Source organism: Pseudorca crassidens, chromosome 19 (assembly GCF_039906515.1).
Source record: "Pseudorca crassidens isolate mPseCra1 chromosome 19, mPseCra1.hap1, whole genome shotgun sequence".
In the NCBI taxonomy this organism is placed as follows: domain Eukaryota; kingdom Metazoa; phylum Chordata; class Mammalia; order Artiodactyla; family Delphinidae; genus Pseudorca; species Pseudorca crassidens.
The window spans coordinates 8,435,558-8,454,658 of record NC_090314.1 but is presented as its reverse complement, the minus strand read 5'-3'; the positions used below and the strand labels follow the sequence as shown (position 1 = coordinate 8,454,658).

The window sequence follows — 19,101 nt, the reverse complement described above, 5'->3', positions numbered from 1 at the left end:
ACAGACCTCCCTCTCAGTCCTCCCTGCCTGGAAGGAGACCCGCATATCAAGCCGCAGACAGCACCCACCCCAGCGTCCTAGAAAACACGGTGCAGCTCTCCGTTTAAACCTGAGGCTCACCAGATACTGGAGGCAATCAACAACGCAAGAGACAGACAGACCGACAGACACCCGCACACAAACGCACATACACACGCAGCAACTGACTCCAGGGGAAGTTAGGAAGAGAACGTTTTAAAGTCCTAATTAGTATCCTTAATGAAAATAAAGAAAACGAGATCCATAAAACAAGAATGAGATGCTATCAAAAAATGAAAAGAACTATTGGAGAATTGCAAAGAACTCTTTGAAATGTAAAATTGAATCACTGATAACACACACAATTCAATGCGAGGATTGGAAGGTAAAGCCAAGGAAATCTCCCAGGATGAAACTATATATATGTGTGTGTATGTGTATAACAAAGTATAATATATATAGTACACACACAAAGAGAGACAGATAGTGTGAGAGTCAAGGTGACACATAGAGGATTATCTAGGTTACGTAACGTGTTGTCAATGGGAATTCTAGAAAGAGAGCCCTTGAAAAACTGGACAAACATGTGTACAGATTACATGGGCTCAGTCAGTACTGAACAGAGTGGATTTCAATGGACTTATACCAAGATGCATCATAATGGAATTTCAGAAGTCAAGGGTCACCAGAAAAAGATAAAAGTTTCCTGGCTGGGTGACAGATTGAGAAGGTGGTACAGGTGACCCAGGAAGGAATGAAATTCAGGATGACATCAGAACCTCTCATCAGCAATATCAGATAGTAGAGTACAAGAAAACCATTCCCTCAAAGTTCTGAGGGGAAGTGATCTCAAAACTAATTACGTACCAAATTATCATTCAGGATATTTTCAAAGAGTTACAAATTTTACTATGTATGCATCCTATTTGATTAAGTTACTTGAGGACATACTATAGCAAAACGAGGATGAAAAACAAGAAAAATATCATGGGATTCAAAAATTTCAGAATCAAATAAAGGAAGTCCTTGAATTATAGCTGTTAGCAGGCCTAGAAAGCAATCAATCCAAATCGAGTCAGGAAGTCCACGGTCTCTAAGGAAAAGGACCCGAAAAGTAGATAATTCAAAGGAAGAATAGATGAACAAGATGAAATGTCTCATGTGTTTTACTGAAATTCTCAGTTATGAGAACTAAGGCATCTGTCTGTCTTAACAAAGAAAAAAATTAAAAACACTAAGAGAAAAAGGATTTTTTTTAAAGTAAGTGTGAACCTGATATTGATCAATATATAGAGTGTAAGAAAAGAGTATCTATTTGACCTTGAATTGATGTTCAGAACATCCTCTGTCAAGTCATGACATGAGGCCCACAGAGAACGTGATGTATTCCAGGCAACTGCTTCCTTCTGTAGTGAAAAATATCTACAGTGGTAAAAATCGAAGCCGCTATTTGTCTTCAACTCTTAGAATCATGGAAAATAGAGAAGGTCTAAATCTAAGTATGAAACAGAATGTAAATATTACCAAACATGGCAATGTAAGAGTATAATGTGTCTGGCAGAAGATAGGAGATGGAAACGAGAAGAAAAGGTAAAAGGAAGGGTAGAGATACATATATATTTACCTTACAAAAGATACTGTCAAAAGTTGATGGATTAATCACAGTCAAAGTAGAAATAACCCACTCATCAGTTGATAAATGGACAAACAAAATGTGGTATGCCTATGTAATGGAATTTCATTCAGCTGTAAGGAGGAATGAAGTACTGGTACATGCTACAGCATAGATGAGCCTTGAAAACATTGTAAGTGAAAGAGGTCATTTCATTTTCTGAAATGCCCAGAATAGTCAAATTTATAGAGGCAGAATGTGTATCAGGGGCTGCACAGGGATGAATTAGGGGTAGGGATGGGGAGTGACTACTGATGGGTCTGGGTTTTCCTTTTGGGTTGATGAAAATGTTCTAAAATTGGATAGTGGTGATGGTTGTATAATCCTGTGACTATGCTAAAAGCCACTGGAAAAAGGTGAATTTTATGGTATGTGAATTATGTCTCAATACAGCTGTTGAACAAAAAGAAGTTGATGGAACTAGAAAGCAATTTTAAGTCTTTCTGATATCAGGGAATCAGTCAGTAGTAGTTCACGGAAAAAAAAAAAAAAACAACCTAGGTTTATAATACAGTCTCCATTCAGTAGCCAGAACACCATCCACTGCCACCACCTCTCCTGTTCTCCGCCCCCCCCCACCCCGCCCTCCTCCATTTTAATGCAATACCCTCAGGTCAGTTTCATGCTTAAAATCTTCCAAATGCTTTCTGTTGTACTCAGAATAAAATTCCAAGTATCAATTTCTGCATATCTGCCCCCTGCTTACCTCTCTTACCTCATCTTATACTGCTCCCTCTTCCTTTTTTAATTTTTTTAATTTTTTATTTTTCTGTTCTCTGAGCCCTCCAAGCTTGCTGCTGAACTTAAGGCTTTTGCACTCACTGTCACTCTACCTGGAATGCTCTACCACTGGTCTTCGCATGGCTGACTCTTTTTCATTCATATGTTAGCTTAGATGTCAGCTCCTCAGAGACCCTTCCTGATCACTTCCCTCAGTTTTATCTGGGAAGATCCTGCACTGAGTCCCTGAAAGCTGAAAACAAGAGCCAGGATTGAGAATCTCTTTTGGGTGATTTTGGGGTTTGAATCAGAGGAACAGCAATAGCTTGGGATGGAGGAGAAAAAGATATTGATGCTATGGAAAGCAAAACTCAGTATCCCAACAAATAATCCTTCCACACTGGAAGCTAACTGTCTTTTTCCCCGAAGAGCCATTTATCAGCTACCTTTATATTACTCTCTTCATATAAGTGGTACCACTCTCCTAATTCCCTTGTTGTACAATTCTAGAATTCTTTTTAACACTCCTATCAATTAAATTTTTTAAAATATAGGAGTCATTTTAAATTAATTAATTTGCTTTACTTTTTTTATTTTATTGAAGTATAGTTGATTTACAATGTCGTGTTAGTTTCAGGTGTACAGCACAGTGATTCAGATACATATATCTGAATATATACATATACTTTCTCAGATTCTTTTCCCTTATAAGCGGTTATAAAATACTGAGTTTAGTTCCCTGTGCTATACAGTAGATCCTTGTTGGTTATCTGTTTTATATATAGTAGTGTAATTTTTTTAATGTAGAATAAATAAAATGTTTGGGGAAAAACTTTCTGTTGTCCCACAGAAATGTTCTGTCAACATTTTAGCACATTTCCTCTTCAGTTCACTTTCCTCAGCTATTAAGGATTTATAGTATAAAGTATGAGGAAACCTGATCTACAATAAAGTTCAAATGTTTTAGCTCATGACATGCAAGACCTTTCCTGATAGGGGTCATCCAACCTTTCCAGCCATCCTTCACATTTTTTTAAAAAATTAATTATTTATTTGTTTGTTTGTTTGTCTGTTTGCTTGGTTTGGGCTGCATTGGGTCTTCATTGCTGTGCGCGGGCTTTCTCTAGTTGCAGTGAGCAGTGGCTACTCTTCGTTGTGGTGCACAGGCTTCTCTTTGCAGTGGCTTCTCTTGTGGAGCACGGGCTCAGTAGTTGTGGCTCTCGGGCTCTAGAGTGCAGGCTCAGTAGTTGTGGCTCATGGGCTTAGTTGTTCCGCTGCATGTGGGATCTTCCTGGACCAGGGCTCGAACCTGTGTCCCCTGCACTGGCAGGCAGATTCTTAACCAGTGGGTCACCAGGGAAGTCCCCATCCTTCACATTTCCAGCAAATATTTCTTCAGCACTTGGTCTCTGCCAGATTCTCTGCTAGACACTGAAAATAGAGAAATATCAATAAAAGTCCTGTCCTGCCTGCCTTCGAGTAGCTGATAATCTAATAGGCAGACAGAAAAGTAACCACTGCAATATTGGTAAGTGCTAGGATGCAGGATGTAGGTATGGGACACCTACCCCAGGCTGCAGGGTGTGTAGGGGCTGGCCAGAAGAAGGTAGGAGACGGGATCACTTCTGAACAGAAGGCATGGTGTGTTAAAGGCCCAGGCACACGGAAGAGAATCATTAAAGAGCTCCAAGAAATTGTCTACCTGGTATGTGTGTGCTGAGAGATGAGAGATAAAACACTGGAAGCTGTTTTGGGCCAAGCTGCAAAAGGGCCTTGTAAACCAGTGTAGGGATTTGGGATTTCATCACTAAAACTATGGAGAACCACTGAAGGGACAACGTGATGGCAGTGACTTGATCAAATTTTCATTCCAGTAAGTGTACAACAGTGTAGAAAGGTGAGCCTGGAGGCAAACTAGAACAAGAGTGATGATACCGTCAATTGTATCATTGTCCTCAAGGAGCTCCTTGACTGCAGCCTCATCAAACCATCTGGCCAACCATGTCATGCTCTGTCACACCACAAGCCTTTGTTTGTGCTGTTTCCTCTGCCTGGAATATCCTTCCTTTTCATCTTCTTGGCAAACTCCTACTCATCCCTGAAGCCCCAGTTCAAATGCCCCCTTCTCTGTGAAGCCTTTCGTGTTCCATTTATCTGTACAAAATCAATTGTTTCTTCCAGTCTTCTCCCATAGCTCTTAATAAATACATCAGCTATAGCAATTATCACCTTACATGATAATAATTTGTCAACATGACTTGCTTCTCCATCAGACTGTGAGATGATGGAGGGCGGAGAGTCATCTCTGAATCTCCCTCACCAGGCACACTGCCTAGCACTTTGTTGTGACTAATAATCATAGGATGGAATGATGAATAAGTGAGTAAATGAATCATGTTGCCCCTACATTTACGACCCCATCACATCTTGGGGGGAGTAACCCTTCCTGTGTTGACCTCAGGTCTCACTTCAGACACCAGTCTGGCTCACAGAAGAGCAGTTGGGACGTGAGTGAGTGACAGGCTGGTCACTCTGGCTGAATTCCATGTCTCCCAGGTGGTCCAGCTGGAGGAGCTTCTGGCTGTGCGGCACTCTGTGTTTGTGGTGGGCAGTGCGGGAACTGGAAAGTCGCAGGTGCTGAGGTCCTTGCACAAGACCTACCAGATCATGAAACGCCGCCCCGTCTGGACTGACCTCAACCCCAAAGCAGTCACCAGTGATGAACTCTTTGGCATCATCAATCCGGCCACACGAGAATGGAAGGATGGTGAGAGCGGGATACAACTAAATCAGCCCCTTAGGCAGAAGAGAATGCAGTAGGGTAAATGCAGAGGAGGGGACATTGGGCTGATCTGTATCAGGTTAGAAAAGAAGGTGGAAAGAATCAAAGAAAGGAAACTGATTTTGGCTTGGAGGGGAGCCTCAGCCCTTGGGATAGTCTCTTTCCTTGGGGACTCTTCAGCTGCCTCTTGAGAGAGGGCACCTTAAAGAGGATAAAGCAAGGCAGGCATTCTCAAATACAGTTTCGTGATTCTGGAACGCAAGTCATGGAGTCTCTACGTTGCCTGGCAGAGGGTCTAAGACGAGGGTAGGATAGGGAAGCCCACTGCTCATTCTGAAAGGAGCAGTTCAGTCTAGCATCCCTCAGAGGGTACCTCCCTATCAGCACCGCCCCAGGAGTGATGGGGAAGCTGCTACAGAAAACTCATCTCAGGAGGATCCTAGAACCATGGTCCCTTCCACAGCAAACCCATGCTCACTCGGTGCTGACCTCAGCCTCACCTTCAAAGAATTAAAAATCACTGGTAGATGTTGGAAAGTGTCTCCTGTCACTGGGAGAGAGCAGAAGAGAAAATGGAGAAAACTCTCTATGAGCTGATAGGACCTCTTTCTAAAACAAATGTGGCTTCTGTAATGAGGAAATCTCAGCTCCATCCTAACACCCCAGTGTTAGTAGTCGTCCCAATCAGGGTCAAACTGCCTGGACTCCTCTAATTTAGGACCTTCCATCAGAGGCCTAGAACAGTGGGATTTAATGAGCAGCCTCTCTAATTTTTATTTCACTATTAATGAGGCTTAATATACTTTCCTTCTTATTGGTCTTAGTAATTGGCTCTTTTGTAATTTTATTCCTCCTTATTATTTTCTTACCAGTTTGTAAGAACTTTTTTATATACCAAAGACATTAACCCTGTATCTGTTTTATTCACCACTAACGGTTTTTCGCTGTCTGCCATTTGTCTGCAGACGCTTCATGGCATGTTTACCATGCACTTTTTAAGAAGGAAATATGTCTATCTAGTCTTTTTAGCACCTGGAATTCCTATTTGGTTTATAACTCTTTCTAACTTTAAGCTATATAGTATCATAAATTTGGTCTAAAAGGTTCTTTTCACATTAACATTTTTTATTCATCGAGAATTTATTTGGGGGCTTAGTATGAGGTAAGGTAGAGAATGAACTTTATTTCCTTCCAGATGGATAATTGATTGTGACAGCACCATTTATTAAGTAAACTGTCCTTTCCCTCTTGATTTAAATTCCAACGTGTCATATATGCAGTTGTCCCTTGGTATCCATGAGGGATTGGTTCCAGGAACTCCTATGGATACCAAAATCCATGGATGCTCAAGGCCTCATCTAAAATGGCATTGTATTTGCATTATCCTAGGCACATCCTCCCATACACTTTAAATCATCTCTAGATTACTAATAACACCTAGCACAATGTAAATGTTGTATAAATAGTTGTAAGTACAGTGTAAATGCTATATAAACAGTTGCTAGTGTGTGGCAAATTCAAGTTTTGTTTTTTGGAACTTTCTAGAATTGTTTTTTTCTGAATATTTTCGATCCATGGCTGGTTGAATCCACGGATGCGAAACTCGCAGATACAGAGGGCCAATTGTATTGACATCTGATTCTGGGTCTTCTGTTTTGTTCCACTCACCTGTTTATCTAATCCTATGCTAATGTCATTCTATCTAGGTTATAATCATTTTATATCATTTTCATGTCTGATGAAGTAAATCCCTCCTCAATATTTTTCTGTAATTTCTCAGCTAGTCTTAGGCATTTCTTATTCCATATTAAATTTAAGCTCACATAATATAATTCAAATTTTAAACAGTGTTGGAATTTTAATTAGAGTTTTATTAAATATACACATTAAATATGGAGAAGTTGAAAAAGATTTATAATAATCATAAAACTGTATTCACTAAATGAGAACTTTCAAGTAAGTGGAATATAACTTTTTTTTTTTCTTTTTTTGTGGTACGCGGGCCTCTCACTGTTGTGGCCTCTCCTGTTGCGGAGCACAGGCTCCGGACGTGCAGGCTCAGCGGCCATGGCTCATGGGCCCAGCCGCTCTGCGGCATGTGGGATCTTCCTGGACCGGGGCACGAACCCATGTCCCCTGCATCGGCAGGTGGACTCTCAACCACTGCGCCACCAGGGAAGCCCGAATATAACTTTTTAAATATTTTAAGAGAACTTGATAAAAGTAGACATATAGTGGATTATATTAATACACATTTTTCAAAATTAGAAAGATTCAGTAGACAGAAAAATAAGTATAGACATAGAAGAATTAGGAAATGCATCCATCAAACTCAGTGTAACACGCTGATATAGAACTTTGCATCTTGTAAATAGAAAATATTCCTTTCTTGGTAGGCTCATGGAACATTTCCAAAAAATTAAAGTTTAGTTGGGCACAGAAGAAATTGTAATGAATTCAAAAGTATCAATTTTCACACCACATTGTTTGATACTAATACAACAGAATTAGAAACAAATAGCAAGAAAATGACCAAAAATAATTTTACTATTTGCAATCAAGAAACAGTAAGCCCTGGATTAAAGGGAACATTAAATTGCAACTCCTCTTGGAAGCAATATAAAGAAGAATACTTCATACAGAAACCTCTGGGACACATCTAAAGCCAATAAGAAAAAACTCAACTCTAAATAATTACAGAAGGTAGGATAGAAATAAAGGAAATCAGTATCCATCCTAAGAAATTATTCAAAGAGTAATAAACTAAACCTGAAGAAAACTGGGAAGAAACCAATAGAGATAAAAGCTGAAATTAGTGGGAAGGAACAAAAAAATATAGGAAGGATAAATAAATATAAATACTGGTTCTTTGTAAAGACCAATAAGTCCATTGTAAGCATGATTAATGGGAGAGAGAGTAAAAGTATGTAAGATTAGGAATTAGAAAGAAGATATAACAGTAGATATAGACAAGATTAAAATGGAAGAGACACAATTAGATGATACATATTCGAAAAACTAGAAGAAATAGATGATCCACTAGCAAAATATAAGTTTAACAAAATTTACTCAATAAGAACTAACACAGCATTGTAAAGCAACTATGATAAAAACTTATTGAAAAAAAGAATTAAAAAATTCACTCAATAAGAAGTAGAAAAAGCAATGAAAAGGAAAATCTTAAAATAGTAGCTGAATAAAAGAAAGAGAAAGAGATAAAAGAAAGAGAATTCCAAAATCATCAAAGGACACCTCTTAATTCATTTTATGAAGCCCAAATAATCTTGATATCAACCTTTGTGCAGAACCAAAAACAATAGCCCAATTTCACTTATTAATACAGATTTAGAAATTCTCAATAAAATATCAGTAACTAAAATCTATCAGGATCTCAAAAGAATAATAATACATTCTGACCAAGTAGCATCTGTTCCAGGAATGTCAGGACAAGTCAATTACTTTTAAAGTATCAACATAAAGCATTGACAAATTAAAGGATAAAATAATTTGATCAATAAATAGGTGCTAAAAACTCAGTAGCCATTCCTAATTTTAAAAATTCTAAGTAAAATAGGAATAGAAGGAAATCCCTTAAGTACAATTAATGCTCTTTACCTAAAGCCAAAAGGAAAAAAAGAGCATTCTGAATGATGAGAAAATAAAACCAGTTCCATTAAAACCAGAAATAAGCCAAGGAGACCTATTACCAACATTATTATTCAGATATGCTTGGTGGGATTCTGGAAAATGCAGTAAGACAGGAAAATGGAATACATCTTATAAATTGGAGGAAAGGAGATAATTATTATTTTGGTGATTATACCACTTTATACCTATAAAACTCTAGAGACACTATTGAAAAATCACTAGAATTAATAAGCATATGTATTAAAGGTAACTATAAAATAAAATACACAAAATTTGAAAGCTTTTTTCTATACTAGCAGTCGTCAACTAAAACTGAAAGTCAGGGAAAAAAATTCCATTAACAATAACAATAAGAACTGAAATGTTTAGGGATACATTTAGCCAAAGAGATACATTGAAAATGCTGTAAAAATTTATTAAGGAACATAAAACAATATTTGAATAAAAGAAAAGACATACCATATTATTGATTGGGAAAGCTTAGTATTAAAAAAAATCAATTCTATCCAAATTAAGAGATAAATTTCATGTAACGCCAACTAGAATCACATAGGGCCTTCTCTCAAAGCCTGCGTTTGGCAGGATTTTCCCAGGCCGCAGTTTCAAAGGATGAAAACCTTACCTAAGAAGGTTTTATGTAATTCCATCACGTCACAGTTGCCTGTTGAAATGGTTCACTGGGTCCCTTGTCAGTTAAAAAGTAGTACCATCAGGTTTCCTTCTTGTTTTGCTGTTGCTGCTGTTCTTACAAAAAGCTGGGCCAGAGCACAGAGAGAGTGGAACCTTGGGAGTGGTCAGATTCTTAATAGTGTAAGTTACAAAGCCACTTCTGACCTGCCTGTGTACACCTCCTTCTGAGTGTTGTAGCTGATAGGAAAAGGCTGTTTTAAGAGGAAGAAGCTTGATGGTGACCTGGAAATTAAGATATCCATGGTTCCTCTTAGGATTGTTCTCTTCCGTCATGCGGGAGCTTTCCAGCATCACCCATGATGGGCCCAAGTGGATTCTACTTGATGGTGACATAGATCCAATGTGGATCGAGTCTCTGAACACTGTCATGGATGATAACAAGGTACCAAGGGGGAAGGGGACCCCACCTCATCCCTAATCATCAATGAAACCAGTCCCTAGGCACATCTAGAAATCTTGATTCCACACAGGACTGGCCCCAAGCAAGGCATCATTACTGCTGTCTTTATTTTTTCCTGCTTTATTGAGATATAACTGACATATAACATTGTCAATATATAATTGATATATAACACTGTGTAAGTGTAAGGTGTACAACGTGATGATTTGAAATATATATTGCAAAATGATTACCACAAGGTTAGTTAATACCTCCATTACCTCACATAATTATGTGTGTGTGTGTGTGTGTGTGTGTGTGTGTGGTGAGAACTTCTAAGATCTACTCTTAGCAACTTTCAAGTACACAATACAGTGTTATTAACTCTAGTCACCATGCTGTACATGACGTTATTCATCGTGTAACTGGAAGTTTGTACCCTTTGACCACCTTCACGCATTTCCTCTGCCCACCCCACACCCCCATCCCTGGAAACCACCAACCTACCCTCTGTTTCTATGAGTTTATTTTTTTAAGATTCCACATATAAGGAGATCATATAGCATTTGTCTTTCTCTGTCTGACATTTCACATACCATAACACTCTCCAAGTCCATCCATGTTGTCATGGGTGAACCTGGAGAAGGATTTCCTTCTTTTTATGGCTGAATAATACTCCACTGTGTGTGTGTGTGTGTGTGTGTATCACATTTTCTTTATCCATTCCACCATCAACAGACACTTAGGTTGTTTCTACATCTTGGCTATTGTAAATAATGCTCCAGTGAACATGGAGTGCAGATAGCAGATAACTCTTCAAGATCCTGATTTCACTCACCGGTATCTTCGGTAGACGTCTTAGAACTGATTCATCCCATAGAGCAACTTTCACTTTGTTCAGTGGCACTGCCATCACTCACATGTTTTTAGTATTGTTGTAATTTCCTTCAGAATCTTCTGCATACAGGTTAATTCAATATTTAGAGCTGAAAAGAATCTGAAATCATTTATTCAAATCTTTAAAACTGAGATCAGAAACATTCTGAGCCCGTCATGCATCCTCAATGGTGACCAATCTTTATCCATGGAGAATACGTTTTATTTTTTATAAACAATGAAAACTGAATGCCAATAAAGTGGCTGTTAAGCTGGGAACTGTTTCTAAACTTGTTCATAAAGCACATCTAGGCTAGACGTTTTACAATGGTTTCAACGTTTACACAATCATTACAATAAGTGTGTGCTCTTCCAAAAGAAACAGGAGTTGTATGAAACCTGAGCCTTTTCCTTTAATTATCCTACTTTTTCATTATGGTCTAGTTCATTCAAATCATTGACATCCACTTAAACTTTTTAGATAGCTTTTTTCCTGATTCAATGCACACAACAGGGATGGAGGTAAAGGGGCCACAGAAGGAGAGTGACAGGATTGTTGCAGAAAATTTAGAAAATACTTATAATCACAAAGAAGAAAATAATCATCCTAATTCCTATCAGGAATAATAGCCTAACTCCCCCTAGCTGGCCATGTGACCTAACTCCTCCCCACCTGCCGTGTCCCTCCTCCTGTGTCCAGGTGCTGACCCTGGCGAGCAACGAGAGGATCCCTCTGAATCCCACAATGAGGCTCCTCTTTGAGATCAGCCACCTGCGCATGGCCACGCCAGCCACTGTCTCCAGAGCAGGTATGGCCCACGAAAGGAAAAACCACAACTGCTCAGTTGAAAACGGGTGCCTCTAGGGATACATATGACATTGCTGGCTCTGAAGGAAGCTCCAAACAGGAGCCAGACGTTGATCATCCAAAACCCCGGCCTGAATCTCAGCCCTAATCCACACCCACGAAGGTGAGCCAGTGCTCTACAGCCAGGACCATGTGAGCGTCTCAATTCAGAAATGTTACGGTAATGGGAAGGGATTGGCCCCTGAGCTGAACAACAGTCCTCTGCACATAAGTGCCTCAAATTATGCTACTTTCAGGCCAGTTCTAGCCTCCATGAAGGCTAATGAAGATGATTGAGCATTGCAATTTCTCACCACATCCTGGTGGAAAATAATAACTTTATACGTTAACTTTCCTGGGTGGGACACGGTTCCATCCTTTTAGGGGCCACCATGCGATCTGCACCCTTCCTCACCATGACAAGTATTGCTAATCAATCACAGCCTGCTTGCCTCCTGAGCCTAGACTTGGCCTCAGGATCCTTCTCAACACTGCCTTCCATCAGCTATTATCAGTCAGTCGGAGTTGATCCCAATAGCAAACCCATTTGCCCTCTCAGACCTCGACCAGATTTCTGTTCTTTTCAAGCCCAGCCTTCAGTACATTTTCTAAACAGAGAAAATAACTCTCTGGAATGAAGAATATCCTGAGGTCTATGGAAATGTCACTAAAGTGTATCCTCTATGCTCCCAGGGATCCTGTACATCAACCCTGCAGACCTGGGGTGGAACCCTCCTGTGAGCAGCTGGATCGACAAGAGGGAGACCCAGACTGAGAGAGCCAACCTAACCTTTCTGTTTGACAAGTATCTTCCAGCCTGCTTAGACACACTCAGAACCAGGTAGGCCAAGGGGTGAGGAAGGTAACAAGCAATAAAGAGCCTGTTGGCTCTTACCTGATGTCCTGCTGATGTTCTGTCCTGTCCCCAAAGTCAGATGTCCCTAGGCATCCCACCCCCGGTGTGGCAGATGGCAGAGGGGAACACACGTTAGGACGGTGATGGGATGCCTGTTGTCAGTTCAGGCAGGAAGCGAGGTGAGTGAAGAGGAGAGAGATGTAAAGGACCTTTTGGAGGGCTGCAGGGTGTGTCTGGAGGAGGCCGTGGGTGGTGGTAGCATGGACAGCAATCCTGAGACCCTCTGCTTCGCAGGGCATGCAGCTGGCCCTCCTACACGTGACACAGGCCAGATCAACAGGCCTAGAGGTGAAGATGACATCTGTCAGCAACACAAGGGGCCCACTTCCTGTTCCTGGCTGTGGGCTTCCATGGCCTAGATGATACAGGATTGGGTATAATGCATCATTTGACCAGTCCTGGCCCTCTAGACCCTAAGATTTCACTCTTCCTCCAATGGGTTTGCAAAAGTAAAAGCAACAAGCCCTGACCACTTACCACATAAACAAAATAGTAATTGCTCTTAACCAAAAGGATACTTATTATAGCAAGAATATTATACGTGTCTGCAGAGAAGGGTTCCGGTGTTTGGAACCTGCTTTTGTTTTACATTCTCTTTCTTTGCCATTTGACGCATCATTCAACGAATCAGGTACTCAGCCTCAGCCCAGTTGCACCATCAGAATCTGGTGCTGTAAAGGCAACGTGACTCCCAGGGCAAAATGACCCGAGGCACTCTTTCTTCATGTGCCCCGCCCTCCCCCATCAAAATCCACCGTGTTAAGAACGAATTTTATGTAAGTAAAAACTGAGTCACAGTTGAATAGTTGACATAGTGATATGTTTTCAGATATTAAACATTTATTAGTTTTGATTTTGTAAGTTTTATACTTCAGGGTTAATAATTATTTTTCCAAACTTCAGCACTTTCATAAAGCCTTTAAAAAGCCTTTAACCCCTTGTGGCTTGTGAGCTCTGTGGCCCTGGGATCTAATGAGATAAAGCAGCCGTGGCAGCAAGAGTCTGGAAGCAGGCGGTCGTGGTTAGTGTCTCAGATAGACAAGGGCTGCAAAGAGTTAAAGTGGCAACAAAGGGGGAGGTTTTAGGAAAATAGCATCCCCTATTCTTTAAGGTTTGCTGAGACACTTGTACAATTTATCCTTAACTAAAAATTAGGCCATTCCCCACTCTGGGCATTTAGAACAAGAGATACCAAACTCGTGTGTGTGTGTGTGTGTGTGTGTGTGTGTGTGCGTGCCTGTCTGTCTGTCTGTACACATGTGTGCTCGTGTGCAAGCACAGCCTCTGAAACAAACTTTAAAGACTGTATTAAGTCCATCCAGAGAAACATCCCCCCACCACCAGTCTCTGAGCCCCGTGGTTAACAAGGAAAAACCCATAGCTGTGGTTGAGGGTGCCCGCTCTGGGTTTCCTTCATGTAATTCTCAATATCCTTATGAGGTCCGACCATCCTGCAGATGTGGGAGCCAAGGTCCCATGGTGCTCACTCAGTGCCTCAGCTGGTAGTGACAAGACACTCACTACAAAGTCCTACTGCTATTTTATTCATCACCGTATTGTAATGCCAGCTTTCTGTGGCCCCGTCACGACAAAGCAATGCCAACACACAGTAATTTTTATATTGAACAAGCAGGACTCGTAAGGGGTGATTATAAACAAGTTTATTTTGTCTCCCACTGTTCCTTCAAAAACATTTTATGTTCTCCTTCTGCCCCTGGATGAAATCTAGGTCAACATTGCTGATTTTACTGGTCCTTCTTCAGTAATAAAAATGCATCTCATCACTTCTAGTCACACAATCTCACACACACACACGTGCACATGCACGTGCGAAAAATTTAAAAAGAGGCAGTGAAAATTGAAAAAACATACAAACTCTCCCACTGCCCACATAGCCCTCCACCTACAGTGAGAAAGGACAGTGTTCTTGACTTCTGTCCTTATTCTACCAGTCGCCCCCTTACCAGCTGTAGCTTCTCACCCCTCAAGGTTGAAGAGGGGGATGCAGGGAAGAGAGTGATGGGCAGGAAAGGCCTTAATGATGGACCTGGTGTGACCTCATTTACCCAGCTGTGGCAGGTTTGGAAATGACTCTTTGGAAGCCTTTGTGGGTCGCTTGGACCCCTCCCATCCCTGGAGATCCCCAATATGCCTTCCCTTGAAGCAAGTAGATGCCTCTCCATCAGGTAGTCGAGTACAGCTCCTCACACAACCCTCCAGGTTGGACCCCTTCACCAGCATCTAAACAAGCCCACACGCTCACGGCCATACCTGCACCCCAGGGTTAGTGCCCCAGCGAGCACCCTCTAGCCCTGCACTGCAAGGTTAGCAGGTCTCCCCAGGGATTTCCAAGCCTGGGTCCTAGGGGAGCCCCTTTCTGAGGGTCTCTGTTCAGGATGAGCACCTGCCTTCCCTGTAGGAGGGACACTCGTTGCACACCCAGAGCCCTCCCCAAAGTCCTGTGTGCTCATTTCTAGCCCCTTCAGCATCTACCACTTTGATCCTATAAACCAGGAGTCCCCAACCCCCAGGCCACAGACCGCTACCGGTCCGCAGCCTATTAGGAACCGGGCCGCACAGCAGGAGGTGAGTGGCAGATAAGCCAGCGAAGCTTCATCTGCGCTCCCCATCTCTCCCCATCACCCGCATTACCGCCTGAGCCATCCCCTGCCCCCATCTGGGGAAAAATTGTCTTCCATAAAACCAGTCCCTGGTGCCAAAAAGGTTTGGGACCACGGCTATAAATCCTTGAGAGCACCAGAGGCCAGGTTGTCTGGAATCTCAGTTTGGAATTGGAAGAGTAGTTGGCCTGTATTGTGTCAGCACCTCATCCAAAACTGAGCCTGGGGCAGTTCCATGCTGACATTCTGTTACAAATATGCATTGAAGAAATGAAGGAAAGCCTCCCAAGCACTGAGTGTCTTCGTTACTCATGGACGTAATGCCTAGACTCTTAGACCACTTCACAGCATTGTGGTAAGGACTGCAGCCAGACTCAGAACCAACACAACACAGAACACTGAAGAGGATGGGACGCCATGCAACTCCGAGGCCCAGTGCTGGCACGTGACTTCTAAGATGGCTGTTGATGGTGTCGTTCATCTTATAACAGTGGAGCCTGCCTCTGTGTGGCCTGTGAGCTCATCCTCCCCGGGAGGTGATGACGAGGGCAGGAGGGGTTGAGTATGTGGGTCCGTGGTGCACTCCATGTGTACGCCTGGTGGGATGAGAGTGCCGTGTGCGTGTGTCTGTGTGTCTGTCTGTGTGTTCCTGCTCCCTTGGGTGTAGGTGCACCTTTGTGTATCTCTGGTTACCTGCCTTTCAGCCAAGACCTCTAAACCAAGATGGAAAGTACACGTTCAGGTCAAGACATAGTCACAGAGCTATATTTATGAAAGAGAGAACTTAGTCATGTAAATCACCTCTGTCCTGGCCCACTCTGCCTCCCCCAGGCAAGACTCTAGCCCCAGAGAAAACATTTTCAATGTGTTTGAATTGAGGGCACTCCTCTGAGCTGGAGAAGTGGAGGAACAGTCTCAGAATTGCACCCACCTTGGCTCTGTAGGTGATTTTTGCCAATTGAAACAGTGGCACTGTGAGATATTTACTCGTTCTGTTGCAGCTTCCTACATTCCTCAAGGACTGGAGCGGGGGTCGCGGCAGGGGGGCGTCCTCAATGTTCAGAGAAGGGAAGGGGGGGAGGGCATCAGAGGAAAGGAAGATGAGAAAAGGGATCATCTCAGGAGGGCTCCTGTCCCTTCCTTCTTTGCAAAGGGAGCAGACCCCCAAACAGCTGATGAAAACAAAAGCTTAAGTAGCACCATGGGCCTCTATAATACCAAAGTTTTTGCTGCTGCAAAACTGCATGAACTTGTCAAATTGTGAGTCCACAGACACCAACAGGATTCCATAGCTGTCCAACAATGCCTCTAGGATGGAAAAATCCAGTGTTTTAGAGCATATCTGTGTCTCTCTCTGCAGATTTAAGAAGATAATTCCAATCCCAGAGCAGAGCATGGTTCAGATGCTGTGCCACCTTCTCGAGTGTCTGCTGACCGATGAGGACATCCCTGCAGACTGCCCCAAGGAAACCTACGAGCTTTATTTTGTGTTTGCTGCCATCTGGGCTTTTGGCGGAGCAATGGTCCAAGATCAGGTAAGAGGATGTGCTGAGGCTAACACCCACGCTAACCAGCAAAGATTTGGAAGACAGAACAGCTAAAGTCAGAATTAACACAGAAGCATCAAACTACTTAGTTATCTCTCCCTTGTTCTGCTAAAGGCATCAGTCCCCTTAGGAGGGCTTCAGGTAGTGAGACAGGTGAGATTGGGCTATGTTTTGTGCTGTTGTTTTTTGAGTTAGTGAATGTATCCCTAATTTCTTGGACAGTTGCTGATTGAGTTTGAAAAACTGGAGGTATAAGTACCTTATTTTGCAAGGTGATGTGTGTTTTGTAGGTGGAGTGATGCTGTGTTGTAGAAGCTTGAGTAGGGGGAATCCCTTTAGGCTTCTTAAAAACTTTCCAGAACAGGCAGGTACCACTCTGTACCAACCATCACATCTTCATACCCCTGAAACGCAGAGCTGTCCATAGAAGGTTAGACCAAGGGCTAATTGACATCTAGGGATAGGAAACCGAAGTAGTATTCATCTCATGGTGTTGGCTGCTGTAGCTTCATGCTGTTTGGGGGTGTCTTGGCATCCTATTCTCTAAGCCTTGTGTATTCCCAACCTTTTCTTTACTTAGTTTCCTCCAAATAAAAGGTACTTTACCTAGAAACAACATATTGGAGGTTAGGCAGACCAGTCTTTTAGAACTGACTAGCTATCAGGCAGTATCATATAGAGGCTGAGAACATGGACTCTGGACTTGAATTCTAACTCTGCCACTTATTACCTGGGGACCCTGGACAAGTAATTTAACCTCTCTCCGCCTTGCTCTCCCCGTGTGTGCAAAGGAGATGAGAGTGATGATAGTGGTACCCAGTTCCTAGGATGTTTGTAAGCATTAAATGAAGGGATGCTGTTCTAATTGCCCACGTGTAAAGCTCTTAGAATAGTGTTTATTATTAAGGTTCTCCTACCACAGATATTCAGTTTCATAGCAAATATCTGGTGCCTTTCTCACAACAGGGGATTAAACCAAGCTTCAAGTGTTGGAGAGTTATCATTTACTCTTTCTGGTCTGGGTTGATTATGGGCTTTTCCAAATAAAAAGGTAAAAATTTCAGCCTCCCAGGGCAAACCATGTTCTAAGAATCCAAAACGAAGGTGAGCTGGAAGAATTAACAATTAATTTAGAATTAACAATCAGTTTATTCTGTGTTTTCACGGGCTCTGATTATAACATTCATCCTACCTCCCATTACCCCCTACATGTTCTTGGTGCTCACAATTCAGAAAGCAGCTCTCAGAAGCCCCTGGAGGTGTGCCTTTCTCCATCTTCCTCTCCGGAGCTAGACGCTGGCGGGGAAGGGGGATGCTCCGAGGGCAGGAGGATGCCTGCACTGGGAGTTTGACAGCTGAGAATTTCATGCAGTCTGTTCTGCGGCCCTTGGAGCTTCTCCATGGACTGCTTCTTTCCCAGCTCCACATTCCCCCTTTGAGGCAAGGAGCCAATGCATCCACCAGGATGGACGAGAGCCTCGATGAATGCGCAGAGATCCGGAGCGCAGAGGTTGTGGCTTTCCCTCAAATGCAGTCCCTGACCTTTCGCCTGCTGAAATGTCAGACAGCAACCACCGCTGGGCTTCTGTCTCACGCTGGTGCTGAGCAGGCAGTGGGGTATCAGGATAAAGACTCTTGGTCAATTTTTCTATCTCCGTGTAGAAAAATTTAAATCCACTCAATTCTTTTTAAAAGCCCGGGAGAAAGCATCCCTCCAGGCGCCGCGGGCTCTGGAGCACATGGAGCTGTTGGCGGCTGTGCTGGCACGTGAGGAGAGAACACGGGAGAAAGCTTTTAGCAGCAGGGACTGTCCAAGCCCCCCACACAGCCTGCATTCAAGCCCAACACAAAATAGTGCTGTAAATAAAAAGTATGAAGTTGGCCAAAATATTTGCATCAGGAACACCAATGGTGCTTATGTTTAAAAAGCTGTTATTAAAGCGAAGCAGAATATAATACAAAATACAGCCCATACTTGGGTAGAAGTTCTAATAAAAAAGGGAGGGGTGGATCCTGGCTAAATACTTTGCAGCAATCCCAGAGAATTATCTCTCAGAAGTAAATGATCTCTCAAGAGAGCACCAGATTGGGCAACTGAGAACCTGGGTTCAACTCCCAATTCTGCCATTTGCTGCCAGAGGTGTAACCTTTGAGCTTTTGTGTTTTCATACATAAAATAGGAGTAATTTTCAGTAGCCAGGATGACTTAGAGCATTGTGAAGACCAAATGAGGTGATATTGTGTTCCAAATTCTGCTGCGTTGTACCACACTGTGTGCCAGTACAGACTTAGTGCAGGAAAGGGACCAGAGAATTGTCACAACCTTAAGGAGATGGGGTTCAGAAGGGGCCTCTTCATTGAGGTCATTGCTGACGAGTCACTCAA

General features: G+C 42.4%; 1 protein-coding gene across 1 annotated transcript in view; it reads left to right on the top strand.

Annotated features, from left to right (window-relative positions):
• The window catches only part of DNAH9 (dynein axonemal heavy chain 9), a 300,225-nt gene that overhangs the window by 131,341 nt on the left and 149,783 nt on the right, over positions 1-19,101 (top strand). The window contains exons 32-36 of the mRNA XM_067716537.1: positions 4,967-5,177; positions 9,785-9,912; positions 11,486-11,594; positions 12,326-12,473; positions 16,530-16,704. Of these exons, the coding sequence (XP_067572638.1) occupies positions 4,967-5,177; positions 9,785-9,912; positions 11,486-11,594; positions 12,326-12,473; positions 16,530-16,704 (771 nt within the window). The remainder of the gene's footprint in view (positions 1-4,966; positions 5,178-9,784; positions 9,913-11,485; positions 11,595-12,325; positions 12,474-16,529; positions 16,705-19,101) is intronic.